Source organism: Pleuronectes platessa, chromosome 6 (assembly GCF_947347685.1).
Source record: "Pleuronectes platessa chromosome 6, fPlePla1.1, whole genome shotgun sequence".
NCBI lineage: Eukaryota > Metazoa > Chordata > Actinopteri > Pleuronectiformes > Pleuronectidae > Pleuronectes > Pleuronectes platessa.
This window is the reverse complement of record NC_070631.1, coordinates 11,551,457-11,575,286: the sequence shown is the minus strand read 5'-3', so window position 1 is coordinate 11,575,286 and position 23,830 is coordinate 11,551,457. Positions and strand designations below refer to the sequence as shown.

General features: G+C 45.7%; 1 protein-coding gene across 1 annotated transcript in view; it reads left to right on the top strand.

Annotated features, from left to right (window-relative positions):
• The window catches only part of LOC128442319 (leucine-rich repeat-containing G-protein coupled receptor 6), a 36,373-nt gene that overhangs the window by 6,750 nt on the left and 5,793 nt on the right, over positions 1-23,830 (top strand). The window contains exons 2-10 of the mRNA XM_053424725.1: positions 8,501-8,572; positions 14,671-14,742; positions 16,735-16,806; positions 19,909-20,124; positions 20,305-20,376; positions 22,116-22,184; positions 22,678-22,749; positions 22,878-22,949; positions 23,399-23,467. Of these exons, the coding sequence (XP_053280700.1) occupies positions 8,501-8,572; positions 14,671-14,742; positions 16,735-16,806; positions 19,909-20,124; positions 20,305-20,376; positions 22,116-22,184; positions 22,678-22,749; positions 22,878-22,949; positions 23,399-23,467 (786 nt within the window). The remainder of the gene's footprint in view (positions 1-8,500; positions 8,573-14,670; positions 14,743-16,734; positions 16,807-19,908; positions 20,125-20,304; positions 20,377-22,115; positions 22,185-22,677; positions 22,750-22,877; positions 22,950-23,398; positions 23,468-23,830) is intronic.

Here is a 23,830-nt window from a genome sequence, read left to right as displayed (position 1 = left end):
CCTTAGTGTGCTCCACCGCTCCATATCCTGTCCTTTAGAAAAACGTAGAAAGCAATCACGACACGAGATCTCAGAGAGAACTGGGGTGGAGGAGACAGGGATCAGGGAAGTGAAGTGGAGTATGTCTTTGGACTGTGTGAGTGTGTGTGTGTGCACATGAGCCTGCATGTCCCAGGCCGGCGTGGACTCCACAGAACGGTGGTTGGTATTTGTTGGGGTCAGAGCCGTGCTCGTTGACTGAATGTGTGAATCTGTATGTTTCGTGCGAGCGCAGCATGACGACACAGAGGCTGTGGAATGTGCTCCCTGTGACGTGTGTTTGAAGGGCGAAGGGCTGCCTCTGACTGAGAGGATTCAGAACGCCTGCATGGCCCAGATTCCTACTCAGCCCCTTTCCAACCCTGGAAATCCATGGGAATGTGAGTGTGTGTGTGTGTGTGTGTGTGTGTGTGTGTGTGTGTGTGTATGTGTGTATATGTGCATGATTTGCACTAGCCCTCTTATTTCCACTACAGAGAAGGCATTGTCCTATCCTGGGCCGGCCCACGACAAATGTCCCCAACTCTCCCGGTGCACATACATGCATATGTGTGCATCTATACGAATGTGCACCCATGACCCATTCAAGCTGTCCTTTGTATCTGTATATGTTGGGATGGCACATGGGTTGGATGAGCTGTCCTAATAGTATCAGACTGATTTAAACCAAACTTAAAATTTTATGTCCCCATATATAAAAAAATTACCTTGTCAGCCTCTTCTCTTCTCTCCCTCATGTAAAGCAAGTCAACAACAACCAGTTTGAAAAGGGCTAAAAGTTAAACCACCACCTTTTGTCATAGTTAAAAGGAAAGGATTCGGCTTCTAATTAACTTCCTTATTTTTTTTTTTTTTTAATTCAAATTAACAAAGTAGATTATACTTGTAAGATTTATGACAAGGCAAAATGAATGGGCTACAGTAATACATGAGAATGAATACAAATGAGTGTTGATAGCAGTACGTGTAAGACATAGCCCTCTAAGTTCCCTCTCTACCTAAACATGAGTCTGTCTCTGCCTATCTGTGTGATCGCTGGCCAGGCCTGCCGACTAAAGTGGCTCATGTGGGGTTGGCAGAGGGCAGGTGATGACTAGTAAGAGCTAATGATACTTAATGCTGTTTCCAGCAGTACACACACACACACACACACTGCAAGACCTTCATGTGCACATTGCACAAGCATGGATATATGAGCACATGTCCGTTCTTCTACACACACATGCACATGCTAATGTAATGATGGGTACTAGCCTGTCCAATCTCCCTGTGTAGCATCAGAGCATATAGAGCAGTGCTGATACAGTAAGAAGCAAGAAGGGATTGGGTTGGGAGAATGGGCCACTGGTACAGGAGTTAACTGAGGAGAACAAATAAGCTATTACAGACACAATTAAAAGTCAAACACCTCAGGAGACACGAACAGCGCATCGCCAGACGTGGTTATAACTGCTCAAGAATGTCCAGAGGGTGGAAGACGGGATGCGGAAAACAGAAGGTGAAGAGGTGAACGAGGAGGGAAAGAGGAAGGAGTGATAAAAATCTTTTTTTCAGAGGTCTAAATTGTGGAGTTTTAGGTTAACTGACCTGAATGCAGAAACAGCAGTCAGGTCACGGTGAGGATATAAGGCAATATTATTACTTGTTGCTACGACTGGACACAGGTGTATTTCCCATCTGTTTTAAAGGGAGGCTGGAGGCAGCTCTGCCCCTGCTGCACTTCTGCAACTGAAACCAGACTCACTCACGTCTCTATAACATGTCTGAGAAGGAGCAAAAGAGGAAATCTGGACTTTTTACATGCATGGCAAGGGGCCAAGCTAAATCTCTTAAAACCAACAGCAGCCACATGTCCTCATTGGTATGGGGTACGATTTCACCGAGCGCTGATCTGAGTTCAGTTCTAGATGTTATCCGCGGATGCTGTTATATATATGGAGCAGATGAGCTGATCATAGATCTGTGAGTGCAGCAGTGAAGGAGGGAGCGAGAGCCAGGAGCGGATTTGAGCGGTCTTCTAACTAGATCCAGTGTCCTCCTGTTTCTGCCATTCAACCAAATGAAGTCATAATAGAGCCTGACACTAATACTCATCGGGTTTCATTTACTGTTGTATCCACTGCTGAGAATCTGCCTTGAATCAGTGTGCAGGAAAAAAACTCACCTCTGTAAGGGATACCTTTTCATGATTTTGGGAAAAGAGGTGAAATTTGTAACCCTGTTCCGCACATAAGTGGCATGTGTTGGTCCTGTGTTCTTGAGACAGTTTTTTTTTTACTGTGATGTAGGAAGAAGCAATGGGTCATGTGACGAACCCATATGAAAGTCAGATAAAACGTACATGCCGAACAACAGAGGAGTGACAATGGGCAGGGCTAGGAATGCCTCTCTGCCTTCCAAGGCTATGTGCTACCCACAACAGCTGCCTGTCAGTCCTGTCCACATGTTGGAGTTAGTTGTATGTTGTGTAGCGCCGACTGTTCCAACACTTCCTGTTCCATTACTTAAGTGCTTGACCTTTCACCCCCCCCCCCCCCACACACACACCCCCCTGGTCTCGTGACAGGGTTTGTGTGTGTGGGAGGACAAGGAACGGACACAGAGTGGGTCCATGTATGTGTGTATGTGTGTGTGCAGTATACCAGCGTATGAATAAGTCCCAGGGGGCATGAATATGTTTCCCATGACATGGCCTCAGACTAAACAGCCGCTCTCTCTACCCAGACATCCGCCTGTCATTCTCGGCAAAACCACAACGAGCAGGAAAGGGCACAAAACATGGGAACACAAAAACACAGACGCATCTCCCTTTTTCTGCCTTGTTATCTCGTCCTTTCTCTTCCTCCCTCCCTCCCTCTCTCTCTGTGGCCCTGCTCCTTTGTGGCCCGGTCCTCTCCGTGGCCCTTCTTGTCCAGGTGAAAGACTTCTCCTCACCCTCTCCCTCGCTCTTTGTGCCCCGTGAATGAGAAAAAAAGGGAGAATAAGAGAGGCAAAGATAAAGAGAGAGTGCCTTCGGACACAAAGGCCAGTGTACCCCTCCCAGGAAGTCTGAGAGAGAGGGAGAAAAAAAAAGCCCCACATCTTTAGAGGAAGGAGGGCAGGACAGCATTGTACCCTCCTTCCTGACTCTTTGTGTGTGTGTGTGTGCGTGTCTGTGTGTGTGTGTGTGTGTGTGTGCGTGTCTGTGTGTGTGTGAGTGTGCACGCTCATGTGTGACTGCGAGAGAAACTGAAGTCAGTCTATTCAGATTTTAAAAAAAGCAAACACACTTAGTCTTCACCCTCACTCAAAGTACACACACGCTTTTTTCTGTCTCTGTCGCTCACACACACGCAAACATACACAACCGTTTAGGCCCTCTTAAAGGCGGCGCCCGAGCATTGACTACCAGTTGCATTGTATGGCATAAAAGATCCCCTTTCATCGCGGCCTTAACTGTTTCAAAGAGCTAAGCGGAGAGGATCTATCTGGATCCAACTGAAGACATTACTGTCATAGTTACTGTATAAGACAGCCAAGGTGTGGCTCAGCCGCTGCTAATGCAGAACTCCTGCCCTCTGGGCAAGACTCGAGTTGTTGATTTCCACTAAAGATCTATTACTCTAATGTTCCTCACAGATAAGCTGCCTTCAAAGGCTCAGAGCTTACCGCCATTATTTCTGTTTGTTTGGTAAGAGTCTGCACCTGAGCGAGGGAGAAAGGCATTGGCGGGAGGGAGCAGAAGAAAGAGAGAGAGCAGAGGAGGAAGTGAAAAGGAAGGCCTCAGGGTACATGGCTCTTGTGCAGTGATTTTGTGTGTGTGTGTACTGTATATGTAAGAGAGACAGTTATGAAAAACATCCCTCTCAAGGGCAACAATGTCAGCCTGTTTGTTTACATGCTTTGGCCTTCATTGTTATGTATGGTACCTGCATGCAATTTCATGCTTGAACAACATGCCAGGAACTTTTCCATACTCTTTCCTTCAAGACAACAGAATTCTCCAAAGTGAAATGTATCAAACCATCTCTCCTCCTGCTGCTCCGGTCTCAGCTTTGTCTCGCTGACACATTACTGCGCCGATGCTGGAAACACACCTGACTGATGATCACATCAGTCTGAGGGTGTATTCACTCACCGGGGTGGTCCATATCCTCCACCTCACAAAAGCCACCCGGGGCCTGGAGTGTGTATGGGTCCCGGTGGATGCAGCGTGGGTGTGTGTGTGTCTGTGAACATAAACAGGGGTGTTTTTCATATGATGTGGCCAGTTGTTTTGCTGCGCTAAATCACCAGCTCTTGTCAGAAACGCTTCCAGTTTGAAATCGGCTACAATGGAGCTGAGGGCACATTCACACCCACACACACACACAGGCTTTGATCGCAGGAGCGATAACATACTTCAGTAGTTCTGTTGACGGCGAAGAGGAAATATGATGAATCACATTATTGTAACTACCGGACTGTGTAACTCCACGCTCCAGTTGAAATTTGAAACACAGATGGGGAGAAAGCCTGAGTGTCGGCGATAGAGTGGCATAAGAGAGGAGGGAGAGAAGAGGGCCACGGCTGATGAATGGACTTGTACCTCTGCTTCTTCATGCTTCCGTTCCCCCCTGAAGACAGGCTCCTTGCCATACTTACTCTATTCATCACAGCATAAAGCGGTCTAATATCCAGTGTTTTACCTTTCTTCCCATGCCAAGCCCTCTTCTCTTACACTCAAAGGCACACAAGCATGCACACAGTTTGGAGGGGAAGGACCAAGATCTGTCAGACCACGTTGTGCATCTGCAACAGCAATGGAAAAATATCCATTTCCTTCACTTTTTTTCTGAGTTTGCATAAATATTGGCGTCAATTGAACCCAAGCTACTGTGCTCAAATGCACAAATTACATGCGAGCACATGAAAGTCTAATTCCTCTCCAGGGAACCAGAGAGATCACTGGGGGCTTTGACAGTCATTGTGCAGGTTCAGAGCAAAGGGGGATAAAAAGATCAGTTGAGAGGCACATTTGTGAGTGTGTTTGTTGAGGGATGAACATGGGTCTCCGTGTCTGCATCTCCTGCTCCTATTGCTGCTCGGGAGTCTTTAGTTCGTCATTCAACAGGAGATGGAGATCTGAGGGGAGGAGACGGCCTGTGTGCCTCTGTCGGTTGAGAGATGTGTTGTTCTGCGATATCAGGCTCCTTTCCTGACGCCACGACGGCCAAGATAGGGCAGCACAGTTCCCCTCCGAATACCCACATGAAAAATAAAGTGAAGAAACCACATGACCTTCGCTTCTGTCCCTCACACACACCGACGTGCAAGCAGACAGACACACACACTGAACCGCAGAGCAATCGGTTTCCATGCACCCGGCAGAGTCGGTGTGTGATGTGGTGAAAGCGCAACCAGGGACTGTGCCCACCACATCTGCAGGCTCACTGGAAAACAATAGGGGTGTGAAAATGAGCGACTGACATCTTACCACACACACCGCAGCCACCTATAAATGGATAGAAATATTGCACTGCACACACGGACACAGATACTGACCCACATACACACACAAACACTTGCCCAAAGTCTCCCTCTCGCTCATTGGACACACACTCATGCCCATAAAACGGGGACGCAGAAAAACCCAGATTGTAATTGTGAAACTCCCAATGCGCCGGGCAGCCTGCAAAATCTTTAAACGCTCCCTTTCCCATTTCTTTTGTGGCCGTTTATTTGCGTTGAGAAAATCCGCACGTCACAGCGCCAGCCGACACAATGCACATGTGGTAGTCATCAATCATAATTATCATGGTTTAAAAAAGCCACAGCTGTTATTTGATTTTAAAAACAAGCCATAGTGCAGAGCCTTCCAACGATACGTCAAGTTGTCAGCGGAGGCCTTGGCCTGCGCAGCAGATACGTCTCTCTCTCTCCCCGGGTTCCCAATGAGCTGGTTGGAGAGCACAGCCGAGCGGAGCTGCATTCAACCTTTCCCCATGACTCACCACTGTGTGTCTTTATTTTTAAACATTTTCTCTCTCCATTGCTGCGTGTTTATTCTGTCTGAGTGAGGCCGCTGTTATGGACTTCACACAACGTTTGTTTATGGCTTCTTTAATCAGGACCAGATAATGGAGAGTTGTCTCCATCCATGGGCGCATCCCGAGAAGATTTGGGTTTGTGTGTGTGTGTGTGTGTGTGTGTTCCTGTGTGGCTGCGTGTGTGTGCCTGCCTGCATGTGTGGGTGTGTGTGAGTGCGTTACCATCGTTTAATGATCAACTCTTGAATGTTCCAATAAATATTTTTCTCAGTAGCCGAGTCCTACAATGCACAGGATTAAGGTTTGCATGTGTACTGTTCGGACCCAGGAGGTGGTCGTCTGTTTCCTGAGCCATACGTGATGTCACCCAGTCCTGATTATGTCAATTTGTTTGCTGTTACTGCTCGAGATGTCATTTCCATGGCAACTTTATTATCACTTATATTTACTTCTGACTTTAATCAAGCAGTAGTGCATTACACTTGTATTTATTCCCAAATCTCGGCCTGGAGCCTGAGCGCACTGCGCCAAAATTGGGACAGACATGAAGCGTATAATTTACATGACATCACCACAGTGCTTTAGTGGAGAGCTTGACATGAGGTCCCAGGATAGCATCCCCCATCAGCAATGGTGTTTTGGTTCATCACAAATGAACAGTAATTCATTCTATAGTATTTGTTGATTTGCTATAAATCTTTATATTTTTTTACTTTTTAACAAAAGTACATTGAATATAGAAGTTAATTAGAAGCACTTTAAGACAAATGTTATACCTTACATTTATACCATGTACCACTGGCATAGTTGACTTTGACATGTAATCTCCCTCTTCTCCTCTTTTATTTGCCCGTTGCTACAGTTTTACAGCTTATTCATTGCACAAGCTCATCAAAACTATTTTCCACAGTTGGCGTGAGTGTGTATTATGTCACCCATGTCCCCGTGGTGCCCCAGCAGAGGTACAGGGACCAGCCAATCAAAGTTTAGGTCAGCAATGGTGATTGGAGTAATGGAACTTGAAGATGAATTCGCTTCCCTTGTTCTGTTAAATAGTTTTGCTTCAACACTGATTGAACGCATCCGCCCTCTACATATATGTGTCCTTGAGTTACACCTTGAACCACTTCCTCCGCAGGCAGACCTCCCAGGAGGGGGGCATCCGAAACAGGAAATTCCCATGCAAGGAAACGAACATGCCATTATTATGCTTTCATAAGGAAAATATTCAAAGTCAGCAGAGGCTGTAAAAAGACTGCATCATTATCTGAAAACCTCATGGGAAAAAGGGCACGGTAAAGATTGCAAGCTCATCACATGTGGAGAACACACCTCCTCCCACCACATCCCAGAGCCTGATGTCAAACGTCACCTCTGACAAGGTAACACAGTGTTGCCGCACCAGTTAAACTCAATTACGCACATTTCTGAACGGAGTGTTGCTGTGGCTTTTTTCCACATCCTCCCCTGAAGCTGAATATAGATCCCGCCTGAAGATAGATCCATCCAGCCCCCCGTCAGCTTGGCTGCCTTGACAAACAAACAGCCAGTGTGTCAAAACTCCCAACTGCGAAGGGCTTCTGAGAGCACAGTTTACACTTGCTAGCCCGGTGGTCTGGCTTTATGAGCAATGGTTAGTGTCATACACGCACACACACATGCAGACACTCACGCACATACAAGCCTCACTCCTGAAGACTCATGCGAGACCCCAAGGGCCGTGAAAGCAAAGAAGGGGTGACGTAACACCGCCTTGCTTTCATTGTGTTTATCAAAGCGATGACCTTACATGACTGTGGCCATAAGGTTATATATGTTTTCTACCAGAGGCAGACACATACGATGTCCTTGAAGGTTATGCGTGCGTTGAACGTGTGCATGTGTGTGCGTGCGTGCATGTATGGGAGCATCCTGCACCTCACCCTCTTTGACCGCGACACAGCTGCGTCAACACTCACCCCCCAACACCCCCTCTCACGTCAAGAGTGTGTGTCAGAGAGACGGAGAGAAATGGAGTGCGTCTACGTTTCAGCCCTGAACAAAGGGGAAAGGAGGTGGTCTCCTGAGGAACCTGGGGGAGAAAAAAGCAGAGGAGAGAGAGAGACGGAGAGGTAGAGAGATATGGAGGGAGACTGAGGGGTCAGATCTAAGAGTAGGTAGAATGAGACATCTGGAAAAGAGAAAGAGTCGCTGGGATGAGGAGGAAATTACAGCTGCCCAACAATGATTCATTGGGGAAAATTCTCCTCTACATCTCCTTCTCCTCCCTTTTCGTACTCCAACCTCTCTACCTAAACCTCTAACCTCTCTCTGTGTACTACTCCCACTCTCGATGATTGATCGCAACGTGAAAAGCATTTAAACATCTGCAATTTTACATGTTCAGAGCACCTTCAAGGAACATTGATAAGTTGCACACTGATTGATACGTTGACACTGATTTCTCTCCCCAGGGATCTGAGCATGAATAACATCAGCGAGATCCAGCCCAGAGCCTTCCACCGACTGCACCTGCTATCAGAACTGTAAGTACAAAATCATCAGCTTGAGTTTGATTAATAAACCTGCATGGCCACAACTCACCGATGACAAGAAAAAGTCCTTCCCCTAGCCTCTGACATGTGCAGACGTCAGTGATGGGAATTGATGGCGCTGGCCTGCCTCTGATCTCTCCTACCAGGAAGCTGCCTGCAGCAATGTGATAGCATATCTTGGGATGTCTGCATACGAGAGGGAGGCAAAGTGAACTTGATATTCACCAAGAGAGTAAATATATACGCTCCTTGAAGTTTTTAGAGAGCAGGATCTGTGCAGAGCATCCAAGCGGCTGATTTCTTGCCCTCCTTGACTTTGTTTCTGCTGGACAGCTCCGCGGGAGCAATAGACACGTAGACACAAGCGCTTGCCAAGATAAACACACGCTATAGGAGAACTTCAGGACAGGGCTGGAGAGAATGAAAGAAGCAAAGATATATGTTTTCCTTGCTTATAGCATTAAGTAGGCTCTACGTGTGATCATTGGAAAGGTTTTGATTCAGGTGCCAAGACACCGAATGCTATAACAGTCACAATTCAATTTTAATTTAACAAAATAATCAATACGATGCCAGAAGACTGTTAAAATATTACATGAATTTCGGGAATATCTGATCTCAAAATAAGCAAACAAGACATAGAATTTGACTCATGCCACATGTGCCAAATTTCTTGACATGTTCTCTGTGCTACAGAACGCAGTTTGGTCAGCACTCGACCGAGCACGAGGTGTTGGTTTCATGCTCTTAGCGCTGATGAAAGAACCCCCGAGGTAGAAAAATCACCAAAAGGTTTTCCTACACGTTTTTTGGTCAACCTCACCGACATCTGATCCGACCGCTCAGCAGAATTCAGCTAAGTCTCGGTTTGACAAAGGCTGCCCACAGATTTACCCTAAGGGTGTGAATGTGTGTGCAAGTGTGTGGAAATTCACGGGGGCTTACAGATTGTGTGTGTGGCAGCCTTCACCTGGTTCTTTTACGTCTGAGCCCTGCAGTGCTTGTGTGCGTGTGTGAGAGAGAGTCTGCCCTGGGTGTTTGAACAGACCACTGTTTTCTTTGCTAATTCTTGCAGCTGCAGCCTGTGAGGCATGAGCTGATGATGAATGTAAAAAGGTTTGCTGGATCACCATTCAGCTGACTCTGAATCCCAGTCAAAACCTGGATCTGCAGAGTAGAGCACAGCTGAATGAAGTTTTGTGACTCATTGAAGTGAGAGAATTATTGATCTTTATAACCTATTGAATTCCTGATTTAAAATGGTAAATATTAAATATATCTGTTGCCGTATTTATCAGATTTATAGGTTCAGGTTTATATTTGAATTCGTTGGGGGAGAAGGGGATTGGCCGTCTTGGATGCAGCTCCACCTGCAGTGTTTGTCCGGACACAAAAACTCAGGGTTTTACAACCCTGTCATTCTCAGTTCCTCTGCATCTCTCTCATGTTATATTTTATGGATATGCTCTGTTGCTTTGTACCTCTTCCAATGAGGATGTTCCTGACCCACAGCCAGTTTTTATAGCCCTGCTGACCATTTCTGGAGACATGCTGGGATGGCGATGATGATGTTCCAAGAACAGGGCGGAGCACATTTCTTGACATTCACCCCTGTCTTGAATGTTGAGAAAGATCATGTGTGTGGAGTTATGGTAAACATAATATAATTACAGAAACTTATAGCACTTAGAAAAACTGTCTCTAAACACAAACCCAGTTGGTTTGAGATGGAGCGTTTGATGTGGGTCTGCAGCACTTGTCGGTAGCAAAGAGAGGCAAAGGCCTGAGCATGTTGTGACTGGTTGAGTGATAAATTGTTTGATGTTGGGATCTGTCTCCTTGCCTTCCCTCCCTCCTTCACTCTATCTCCCTCCTTTCAAATTCATTTCTATATCCCCCCATCTCCATTTTACTGCAGGCTATTCCAGGCTGCAGTCGCTGCCTTTGAAAGTTTTTTCACTTTTTTTTTTTGCCCTTTTTTGAGAAATCTCTGCTTTCTTACAAAACAAATGTGCTTATGGCAAGAAGTTCAGCTTTTATCTGGTATAACAAAATGGGAAGGAGAGGAAAATAAAGTATTACTAGTAACATATATGGGTACGTTTCTGAATTGCCTTGAAATTCTATCATATGTCTCTCATACCTTCACTCTGTTCTCACCTCTTTAGCATCAACGTGCAAACACAATAATCCTTTTGAACCTCAAATGAGGTAATTAAATTTATTCACAAAGCCGGTCGCAAATCTCACCAGGCTAAACCTCCCTTTGATTCACTGCGGCATTAATATTGATAAATTAGATTCAAGTCTAATCGTCCCACCCTGAAGCCCTTTCTAATTCGAAGTAAATCTTATTCTATTGACATCAGATCCCTCTCATTAAGCCTTCATTCAACACTTTGATTAGTGAATCGGCCCTTAATTAAAATACACAAACCGGCACGCAAGTTTCAGTCAGGCGGAGCACAGACTGACTGAGTGCCCAGGGAATAATGGAAGAAGGCAACAGGCACAGAGACTGGTTACTCATCTACCTGATATATCAGAGACATGACATATCATCAAATGTTCAGCTCTAAGATCAAAGATTAAAACTAGGAGCAACCAAACCCTCCCCCAGAAGCCCTTCCTGATAAATACTTAAGAAGGTGACTGTTTTCCGCCCATCATCAAAGTCTGTGCTGTTCGTACCTCCGGAGATCACATTTCGCCTTTTCCCCTTTGACTCTACTCATAATCAAACGTTTAGGATTGAGTCTGTCATGCTCATCTTATCATTATCTGTAGGCACTACTCATGTTCTCAGATCAGAGCATTTAACGTGGCCGCACAGGAAAATTAATGCCTAATCTGCGGTGCTAGCTGCTGTTATCAGCTCAAGTCTGAAATTGCGATAAGTCCGTCTCGTCTTCGGCAGAATCCTCGACCTCTGGAATAACCATTCTGCCTAGGCTTTTCCAGCCCGGTGCGAGTGCTCTCCAACTATCATACAAATGAAATCCAAATGTAAGAAGAGAGAAGTGGTGAGTGGAGGCCAAAGCTGCCCTGCTTGCCTCCCCCCTTGGTGATAAGATTGTCTGCTGATAGGCCAGGGGAATGACGTAGGTGAGGGTTAAGGGCTTACACTATTGGCTGTTTTGATACTCCAGGTGCATAACACATCTTGGACTATCTAGGGCAATTAAAACTTTCCATTTTAGTGTTGCCAACATTGGGTTTTTGTCTGCTTGTATCTTACTCTCCCACAAACATGCGGCCACATACACACCCACCCACCCCCACACACACATGCTGTTTCAACAAGTCTATATTTTACTCCAGTAATTTCAGAGGTTAACGCCAGGTTAAGTGGTTGACCTGCTGGCTGGACCTCTGAACAGAAGGAGGGATAACATTTCTATTGATGGACTCGGGGTGACAAAGGTCACACATGCATATGTATTTACAAAAACACCGACACATGAACTGCCCCCCCGCTCTGCTAAAACCTTTTTATTCTCTCTATATCCTTTGATTCATCATCGACTCCTATCAACCATCCTGGTCCTGCTGCCACTATGATGTCCTATCACTACCTGAGATAACATGCCAAAATATGATGCTGTTTCTGCTGTCTCGCTCTTTAATCCATCTTTTTGTTTATTGTTTTGAGGGCAAGAGGACACGGTGATACATAAGATAATCAACAGTCGGTATGCTTCAGTAAAACCCTGACTGATCAGCTCTGGATAGCAGGGTGGTCTGCACCTTCGTTACCAGCGGAACCCTTCCCACTGTTCTGCCATATACGTTTGAACTGCACTGGCTTCTATTATTATATCTGTGAAGCACTTCAATAAAGTTGAATTATGCCGAGGTGGAATTTTTATCTGTGTAGTCCGGGGGCCAAGAACAATTCTAACCATCCCCAAATCAATTCGAAAGAAAAAACAGTCGGAGCCACGGTTTGACAAGCGCACGGCGCCTTTCATTAGAAGGAGATTGATGTGGAACAACTAGGAGGCTAAGTGTGGAACATTCACTCATACGTACGATCATTTACACACAAGTACACACATAAATACACACACTGATATCATGGAAACACTTAGTCAATGGCAACTGCCGGTGCTCTGTTGATGTCTATCAAGAGCGTCTGAACATTTCTTTCCTTTTTCAATATCCATCTTCACTTTCGACATAATTATCCGTTTGACAAATGAAGTCTGCAAAAGGAGCATGATTCCACTCTAATGCTCTTTTGGCTTCAATGGTGCAGCTAATAGAGAAAGGCTGGGCTGGCAGTACGACATGCACATCATACCATGGCCTTAACTACAATGTTTGTTTTCTAAAACTCAAAATTACTGGCGCTCCTGGTCCCCCCATACAAAAATACATTATTTTTCTTTGGTGCTACCTATATCTTTTTTCCGTGTGTCTGTAAGCAATCACTGCATTTGAGCAGTGACCAAAAGAAGGCACTTAGGGTCTCTGCAGAAAGAGGCTCAGATACATTTTACTGGTGTCAGGACCTCAGCAAGGCCTATTGAAACCGTTACCTCTGGAAAAGTACCTATTGAAATGCTCCCTGGTGAGCGCCTTGTGCAATAGCAGAAACAGAAATGGTATTAAAGTAGCAGACCTATTGTTCTCAGAGGGACAGCGGACTGAGAGTATACAAGTTTCTTTATGAGTAATAGTCTGATCTCAGAGCAAAATGAACTGCTTTGTATTGAACCATGAATGACTATTAGAATTTGTGAGGTCAACGTGCAGCAGTAATGACAAATCAACCCTCTGTCAACTGCATCCTTTATTTCCAAGGATACATTGAGACATCATGTGGTGCAGTCGAAGTCTGTTTGACTGTGGTTCAAGCAGCATAACTAAAAGCCACCATAATAGCTTGGATAACCATCAGTCCATTTTTCTATTCTAGCATGTCGATGTGGGTCTACATCCATGTGTGTGTGTGTTTTACGTTTTGTGTTATGAGCTCTATAAGAGTTCTAAACTGGGCTGAGTGTGAGATTTGGCAGGCGCAGGTGGGGTTATGTGGTCTGCCACTGCACAGTAATAAGGCTGAGACATGTTGACATGAGTATCACATGTCAGAGGGAGTTTGCTGGGAGCCCTCGTCCATTACCATCTGGATGATAGTGGTTTGGAAAAGGCAGGCCGTGCTCTCAATCAATATTTCAGTATCCTGGCATTAATGGGAAAACTCAGCCGGAGGCAGGCTGCTTAGCATAAAGCTGAAATGTCAGGCAAATGTCACCTGTAGGGCGACGGCGCGAGGGAAGAGGATGCCAGTGAGTAACGTTTAACTATGTGTTTGTGTGTGTGTGTGTGTGTGTGTGTGTGTGTGTGTGTGTGTGTGTGTGTGTGTGTGTTTAATAAAAGTGGGTGGTCTCGAGCTGTGAAGACCAAATCTGTGTTTAAACTGCGCTTCCAGCTCGTGACCTTGAGAGTTACTCCGCTGGACTGAATGTTATTTATTTGGACATCTTATACACACTCACAAATGACCATTAGGTGCTGTGTTTGATAAACAAACTGATTGGATTGCTTGTGTGAACGTGTGTGGTTTTTCTCCCTTCTCTGTCCTCAAGGCCCCTTCGGAACGAGACCAATTTACCTCAAGGACGTGGAAAATAGCACACGCGTTTGCAACTGCGCACACATGAGCCCGCGCGCACACACAGCGCACACCTTGCACGCACACATAAACACACTCACGTACGCACAAGCAAACATACTTCCACGTTGCACTTGTTGACCCAGTCTCAGTCTCATTCAATTCAGTCTTTACTCACTCATCAGAGCTCCCAGCATTGGTTAATGTTGCAGGGTGTGCTCTGGGCCAATAGCAACCACACTGAATGGAATAGAATATTGTTATTTGCATACTGCCCCTACAGTAACCCCGCAGCAAGAACTGAAGGATGAAGTCATATCACAGCTCAATCCAAAAACACAGAATAAAGCACAAGGCAAAAGTTCTCTTGTGAGACTTGTAAATTTTTCGTGTGTGCCTGTGCTTGTATTTCATTTTCCTCTTTTATATTTTGCTCTCTCTCATTTTGATCTACGTGTTTCTCTCCTAGGCGTATCTCAGGGAACCAGCTGAGGTATATCTCAGGCCACGCTCTCCAGGGTCTCCACAACCTCAAAGTTCTGTAAGTAACCTCTTCCTCCTCTCTCTCTCTCTCTCTCTCTCTCCCCCCCACACTCCGATGGTTCAATCCTCATCATCCCAGGTGGGTTGTTGCACTCGAGCATTTTTTGGGGAGGAAAGGGGGGTAAAGCTGTGCTCCTGCCTTAAAATAAAACACACAGGCCACGCATCATTAACTGCAGTTAAAGTTTATGGGCTGGGAGAGACCTGCCCTGCTTGCAGCTCCTTCATTCCCAAACAAGCCCTGTTTCAGTTGCAATTACACACACTCACAGGTGTAATGCAGGGACCCCCCAGTCACACCACCCACTGAGATTAGAGTAAGTGACAAAGAAATTACCCCCCCGCCCCCCCCCCCAAAAAAAAAGCCACACAAGCCTGTTCCCTTAACACCCCATTTCTCATATTGTGTTCATGGCGTTATAATCCACAACCACCAGCTGTTAGTGCCGCTGTGAAGTATTAAATCTCAAAGAAGTGCGAGGCGACCATAAAAACCATTGCACCTTCTGACCCGTGAGTGCAGCATCTAATGAGTTGTGGCCATACTTCCAGTGGGTGCAAGACACGAGTATTAAGGAGGTTTTCACGAGCCTTGGCAACCAACGTCAATCCCCTTCTGGAGCATGGCTGAGATCAGTTTGAGGAGCCCTGCCGCAGAAAATAAACCCAGCTCGAGGACTGTGGTTTGTAATTCGAGGGGAATCAGCGGGGATTACCAGGCGCACAAGTCGATACCTCCTTCACCTTGTGTTGTGAAACTCACCACGACAGAATGAGCGAGGCAGCCGTGAATCCTGGGCTATTAAGTCATTATTGCGGATGGACACACACATCCTGAAATCATAATACATGTCTGTGAGCATTCATGCCTCAAGCAGAAACACCCAGGAAAGATTTGGACAGTCCATTTGTCTTCAGAGCAGCGGAGCCATTGGTTTCCTTTCTCAATATATTTCTAAAGTCAGAACAAATGGACTGCTGACCTTGTGTAGGGTAACCGCAAGGTCCCCGCCCATACACACACACACACACGCACACACACACAGTAAAAGGTTATGAACCCAGAGTGCATTACAGCGAAGCTCCCCATGGGCAATTTCTTTAAAACAGGAAAAGACTCAATTTGCTGTATTTATCATGGCATCGGGATCCAAGTGGAAACATTCCACTGATCCTCTCGAACCTGTGCAGCATTCTTTTTTTTTTCACCGAAGCAATCGTCATATCTTACGCAGAGAGCTATTGTGAAACACAATGAGTTATGTGAATAAATATTAAAAAGATATGCTTTTTATACCTCGAGACATCCAGAATGCACTGTATTGCCAAATTTTCAACCATCACTTTTATTTTTCCTTTTATTATCATTTATTTGACCATTCAGCCAAATAAATGAACGCATAATACAAATTGTAGAAATAAAAAATCTGACATGACAGAGGACGACTCAAGACTGTGTCAACTAGAAAAAAGATGCAGAGCTCTTATCATATATCCTGTAATCTCAACTGTTTAACTGTCGCTGTGACCAAAGGTTTTACAATTTAAGACTAACTGCTTCACCACGATGCCACGATAAAGGCGGTCATGGCGCCGCTGACAGTGACACACCGGAACACTATACACGATAATGGCAGATGACTGGTCGCTATAAATACATAAAAGAAAAGAGAGAGAAAGACAGAGAAAGAGAGGGAGGGAGGGGAAAGAGAGGGCTATTGTCTGCGCCCCACTTCCTCCCTGCTTTTTGCTCCATTCTTCTGAGAATGACATCAGCAGCCCACCCAAGGAGCGTCTCTCTTTCTTTTCCTCTATCCTTCATTCTCTGCTTCTCTTCAAGCTTTCACTGGCCCTTTCCTTCTTGTGTCAGATTTCCCTCACTACGGAATTGTTTGCTACGCCTGACGTGCCCTGGTGCACACACGTACACTCTATCGCCTACAGACACGCAGTTCTATCTGCAACTCAATTATCTGCATGTGCCTTTCAGAATGCTGCAAAACAACCAGCTGGAGAGTCTTCCAGATGATGCTCCATGGGACCTGCCCAACCTACTGTCCTTGTAAGTCTCTCTCACTCACACGCACAAATACACACACTAATCATGCTACTCTACCGCATCCAGCAGGGAAGGAAACATCCCCTGGCCACCCACCCACACACATCTGAGTTCTAACCGCAGCGCAGGTATAGAGTACCACTGACATATTACAGACCGTACCCCAACGCTGGCTGCAACAGCTCTACATTCAGCGCTGGGCTGCCTGGCGGTGGGAGTCACAGCCTGAGTGTGTCAGTGCAGTTCCTGGTAGCATCTGGAAGCCATGAGGGAAACAGCAGACACTACAGGCCGGGGAGAGCATCTCCAATGAGCTGTGAAACAACCTAATTTTCCATCAATTCCCCCTCTCTTCCTCCTCCGCTCCTCTCCTCCGCTCCTATCCCACCACCCACACCGCTATCCCCCTGGCTAATGAGAATGTTTGGTGGCTTAATTGTTTCATCTGTGGGGTCAGTGTACATTTGTGTGTGTATGTGTGTGTGTGTGTGTGTGCGTGTGTGTGTGTCAGTTTGCATGTGGACCATCTGTAATTCCACCCCAGCCCCCACCCCCGTCTCTTCACAACTATGTACCACACACGTACTCCAAATCCAAGCTTTCCAAATTAATAATTCTCTGTAAATGTCCATCAAGCCATTTCCTCAATCACACAGACACACACAAAATGTTGGACGTGCACATGTAACTCCTCTACCACCTACAACGTTTCCCTGTCTGCTATTAAGCAGGCCCGCTGTCCCTCAATACAGCCATTGAGCCTGCGCACACGCGCACACAGACACACACATTCTGTACTCCCAGACAGGCACTGCATCTCAGGCTGTACTTATCTGTGTGTCTTAATTAACAATTTTCAGTTATGATTATGTGCCTGTCTGTCTTTAGGCTGTGTGTGTATCTGTCTAATCATGTGTGTGGTCTTCATCTTAATTTCTTCAGATAGGGATGCTCTTAAGTAATGAAACACACACACACACACACACACACACACACACACACACACACACACACACAGCCTGTGAACAGAGACGCACCTTATCATTACAGTAATGATAAGCCCAGCAGAGAAAGATTACTGGAAAGGCTTTGGAGTGTGAAGCTTGTCGGCGCCTCTCAGTGACATAAAACACACCAGGTAAAAAAGAAAGAGAGACAGCATCTGAGTCAGCACGGGGGTTTTAGATTGGTATAAATGTATAAAGGAGGCTTTCAACCCTAATAAATAATGACTTCATCTTGGACAAGAATCCTTTTAATCGGCAGAGAACTGAAACCGAGTCAATATTTTTGTCTCACTATTTGGAACAGGCTAATTACGACGACGACGCAGTGAAAGTTCTGTTGTTGAGTTCTGTGCCATCATAAGCAGACAGATGTGTTTTTGGTCCCAACCCACAAGTTAAGTAGCATAATCACGACTGATGAGTTCCACAAGCCAAATTAAGTCAACACAACCCTGTGTTTTTTATAGATTTGAATCAATGTTGTTAAACGCGCTTCTCCAAGTTCCTCTGTTGTGTAAAACTTTAGCCATCTGGAGAATTAAACCAGTGGAAGCAGGTCCACAGATCTCCTGGATCGTTCAAGAGAACTTTCTCTTTCAGCCTCTATTTCTCTCTCCTGTAATTGTACCTCAGACTTTGATGTGATGGACAGGAAATAGTTGCTGCTTTATTGGCTTCTGTGGAACATTCCGCGTTCTGTCTGGACCTTCTACAGACCTGGCAGGTCCACCCAAAGGAGCAATTACTATTTTGCCCTGGAGAACAAACCAGAAAGTTGAAGGGTCTTCCGTAGCTTTCATCCTGCGATTTGGGTCAGGGACAAACAATGTCCACAGTTGGAGAGCACATGATGAACAAGGACAAAATCTGTGCTCAGGAAGTGGAGAAGAGGACATTTCCTTGGAGCTATATGTGTGTGTGAATGCAAACGCTCATGTGAATCTATACGTTTGCGGGAGGGTTTTCCTCTGTGTGCTTGTGTGTGAGCGTCTGCCAGTGTATACAGTTGCCTCCTCTGATGGAAAATTTCCCTGGGGAGAAAAGCCCAGAGTTCAGAGTTCAAGTTCAGATTTCACTTTGATGATGCTGTTTGTTTGGCGGAGCCTCCTAGGGTTGAGGAGGCTGAGGAGGAGCTGCATGCTGTAGCGCGGGAATCAAAGAACCTCAGCCGAAGATTGATAAGGGGGGATGTTTGAAAGATGAACAAGAGTTAAGGAGTGAGACGCAGAGGGGTTTGCAGCGGCGGGGAGTGCATCAATGAAGATGTAAGAAACAAAATGAGAGTGTGAGAGGGGGCCGGAGGGAGGAAACGGAGATTAATGAATAAGTGTGAAGGGCCAAAGAAAGAAGAATAGCGGGAGGAAGTGGTCTCAGCTTGTCAACTCTGCCCTGAGGGGATCATTCATCACTTTGGACCATGTGTATGCATGTGTGCATTTACGTGTGGTGTGTGTGTCACAATCCACACGCATTGCCTGCGGGGTGAAGACACAGTGAGAAGGGGGGGGGGACAAAGGTTTGTTAGGTTTTCTTTAGTTGAAGAGATAAAAGTGCATGTGTGTCATCAGCTGAAATGTATATCTGTGCGTGATATGGAAACACCAGGGACTGATAGCGACAATGAGACTCCAATGGAAAGAGCAAAAGAGGGAGAAACAGCTGAAGACGCATCTTTAACTGTTCGTCCCTTCTCCTGTCCTCACATTTTCCCAGACGCCGAGGGAAGAAGGCTTTACCCAAGATAAATAGGCAAAGCAGAATAAAACAGGCCTCACCTCAAGTGTTCCTACACGTTTGTGTCCTTGTTTTTCTCATCTTACATTTCATACATGTCTGTGCTAGTGACGGTAGACATGGCTTAATTAGCATGGGAATAAATCATAATGAGATGCTTCTAAGAAGCTAAAGCGAGGATGAAAGCGGGAGGATTAAGGATGTGTAATTCTCATAATAACCTTCCTGTAAGCCAAAGTGTTTCAATGCCACAACACACAACCACTAACACACGCACAACTACAGATACACACGCACATAAGCAAACATACTGTGCTTAGGCCTGGTGATTATCTCGCTAATCTCAGTTCCTCTCACCCCGCAGGCGTCTCGATGCTAACCTGTTGTCTGAGGTTCCGGCCGGGACCTTTCGAGGGGTTCGCTCCCTGAGACATCTGTGGTTGGACGACAACTCCCTCACAGAGATCCCCGTCACGGCCCTGGACTCCCTGCCCGCCCTGCAGGCCATGACGCTGGCCCTCAACCAGATCACATATATCCCAGATTATGCATTCACCAATCTCTCCGCCCTTGTTGTACTGTAAGTGGCATCTTGAGTTGTTTACGTGAAACTCTCCTTTGTTGGTTTCCCAGCTTACAAGATAAATGTTTTGTTTTGCTGACTTCGAAAAAACGGGGCGGTGACGATTGCAGTGTGTGAAACTGTTTTCAAAAAGTTACTCTGGTTTTATTAATAAGAAACAATGTGTCTGTTTTCTAGCCATCTCCATAACAACCAGATCCAGAGCATGGGCGCGAGGTGTTTTGAAGGTCTACACAGTCTAGAGACACTGTGAGTATCTCACACACATGATACACAAATATGTGCTTTTAGAAACCTAGGTTACTATTACAAATTACACATAAGACACACAATCCCACAAACACACACCGTCCTAGATGTATGCACCATCGAAAGTCTAAGGCCTAAATGAGTACCTCCACTGTTTCCCCAAAACAGAAATGCAGGCTTTGAGATGACAAACTATCAACATTAATTTTGTACAGTAGTGTTTACAACAATCACATAACCTTAGCGTAACCCCGATGGATATGAAACCCTCCCTGAAATAAAACCTCAAAAAGGTAACCAAGCGTCCTGTTTGTTGTTATTGGAGCCCTCGTTATTAATTGCATCTTAACAATACCAAGTGTAATGAATAATTAAGTGTAGTTCTAAACTAGAGTCATAAAGATTAATGCTCTGGTCATTTCAGCAGGTTCTTGAATATGCGCCAAAACCCAACCATCAAATAAACGGGAATGTGCAAATGAAAAGTTCCTCTTTGATTACCACCAACAATCGTCAATAGGTTCCTCTGTGTTTTGTGAAAAGTAATAGTTAAGTGGCTCTGAGGTCAAACATGGCTCAGCGAGGCTACGGGAGAGTTGTTTGAGCGTACGTGCCGCAGCTTCGATAACTAGATCCTAACCACACACCGATGTGGAAACCGCAGAAAACCGACACGGCCTCATGAAGGAGGTGGCGAAAGAAAGCCAGAGAAATTCAGACAGCGCAACCGTGTCTTTGTGGTGGTCCGGTGGAAACACCGTTACTGGCATGCCGCTTAACAACCTGTTGAAGTGCAAGAAAAAACTGTGTTCCCTTTTCTAAGCATGTGTGTGGGTAAATGCATTTGTTTGCATATAAGACAGTTCTTCTGCCTGTGCTCTCAGAAGCGCATGGCCAGATTAACACTTAACTTTAAGCAAATATTCCTGCGGCGCAATGCGAGGGAATGGTGTGTAAGTCAGAGGGAGCCATGGTAAAGGGATGAAGGGAAACTGGAGAAAGAGAAAAAGAGGGATGGAGACCAGAATAGTGTGTGTTAAAGTGTTTGGGCCGTCAGCGGTGGGGAGAGACGGATGATTCAGCGGGATAAGATGACAGGTGTCATTGACGTGGGGATTGCGCTGGTATGAGGGGTTAATCTCTCACAGCGGCCTCGCTTATGAGAAATACGAGAGACCATCTGCATCACAAGCACTCTCCCCAACCCCTAGTGTGTATTATAAAATCATTACTACGAAAAGCCATCCAGAGGACTGCTGGAAAACGAAGCAGCAGCATACGCACACAGGACGGAGAAGCGGAACCAGACAGACTAACGTTTCACAACATCCACGGAAAAACACATGAACCCATCAGGACTTTGTCAAAGGAATTCTTGCTATTTTTAAAAGAATAAAAACAAATCCAGTCGAGAATGCCTTTGTCCGTGATGGCTGAGGATCGTCAAAGACAGCACACATGCCAGGGTATATGTCATAAGTACTTAAATACTACTAAAAAATATTTAAGCAGGATGTGCACACAAGCTCATTTACATTAAAGGCAAGAAAACTGTAAAAAAGAAATATATCATTCTGCCACCTGAACACGAGCAGGCAACTTAGAGCAATGGTTGTCACACACACCGACTATCGCATATTGATGCTTTATGATTGGCGCCGCAGTGACATCGATCCTTCATCATGGTTTGGATTTCTATATATTTAATCACGGTTTGTTTATCTCCGTTTCCTTCTCAGAGATTTAAACTACAACGATCTGCAGGAGTTCCCTGTGGCCGTCAGGACACTCAGTAAGCTTCAGGAACTGTGAGTGTACATGCACACGCACACACACACACTCACATTCACAAAAACACACCTGCCTGACATGACTATCATGGTTTGCGTTATCCCAAGTAATCCCGTTAAGTGATTTTAATGTGGCACTCGGATACAATCTCTCTCGCCCTGAGCAGGTGTTGGCTACACACCCCCGCTCCGGCTGGCCCGCACGTACACACAGACGCACACGCACGTACACACACACAGACCATGTTTTCCCCCGGCTTCAGCAGATGTTCGGCCGCGTGCATATGTGTCACAGATACAGGCGTATGTGTGCGTGTTTACATCTCATGTGTCCAAAAATGTTTTTCAGCTGCGCAATGGCAGGTGCAACACGCGGAGATATGACTTGCCTCTCGCTCACACACACACACTGTTGCTACCACTATCACACAAACACACACGCACACGCACACATTTTATCAGAAACATATTGATAGACCGTCTGACGAATGATATGTCCTTATGTTTGCAGGGGCTTCCATAACAACAATATCAAAGCCATCCCTGAGCGGGCCTTCGTGGGAAACCCTCAGCTCCAAACAATGTGAGCTCAAAGTTTATTCCTGACGCTACAGTGTGCAAATGTTCGATAAACACAAATTTGACATCTCGTGACATTATGCACAACACGTCTCATTCGCAAGCAATCTGAAGAATGTCTCTTTCTTGCAGTTACTTCTACGAGAACCCAATCCAGTTTGTGGGAAAATCCGCTTTCCAGTTCTTGCCCAAGCTGCGCACACTGTGAGTATGCGGTCAGTAGAAACCATTGCAGCGAGTTAGCCCAGACACCGTTTAAATCATCCTCTGTCCCTTGCAGCGAGAGTTGAGTGGACATGTGTAATGCCCTACTGAATGATGTTGTGTTAGCGTATCGCTCTGCTCTGTGCTGATGTGGTAGGAGAGAGTGTGTTGTAAGAACATGTTGAATGGTGTGACTTATGATGTCTGGTGAGACAGCCAAAACAGCCTGTGTTGATGTTGGAGGAAAAGTCAGATGGCTGAAATGAGCTGTTAGACAAGGTCTGTGTGCATGAGCGTGTGTGTGTGTGTGTTTGTGTCTGTGTGTGTGTTTGTGTCTGTGTGTGTGTGAGTGTTTGTGTGTGTGTGTGTGTGTGTGTGCGTGTGTGTGTGTGATTGAGTGAAGGAGAAAAAGTGTTTCTCTGACAGATTTTCTCCCCGTTTGACTTCAGTTCACTTAACGGAGCGACCCAGATTCGTGAGTTTCCCGATCTGAAAGGAACCACCAGCCTGGAAATTTTGTGAGTGTCTCCTTTATGCCCCTGCACACACCACCCAGCGCAACACACACGCGTGGTATTATTTCCTCGACTGAGCCTTTAGCGCATGCAACAACAAAGACTGTGAGAGGAAGACAGAGAGGTTAAGGGTCGAGGGCAGGGATGCAATCCCCAGACTGGAGAGAGATAAGAAAAGAGAATAATTGTGTTTTATGGTTCTTGGAAACACAGTGAAGTAACAGGAGTCTCAGGGAAGGGATAGGGAGGGTTAGGCTAGTAATGCCAGCCAGTGACAGGTTTGGCGAACCTTTACAGCTCCCTGTCTGACCAAGTTACACTCACAAAACTGGGGGATCCTTTCGCTTGCTTGCACTTCAACAATGA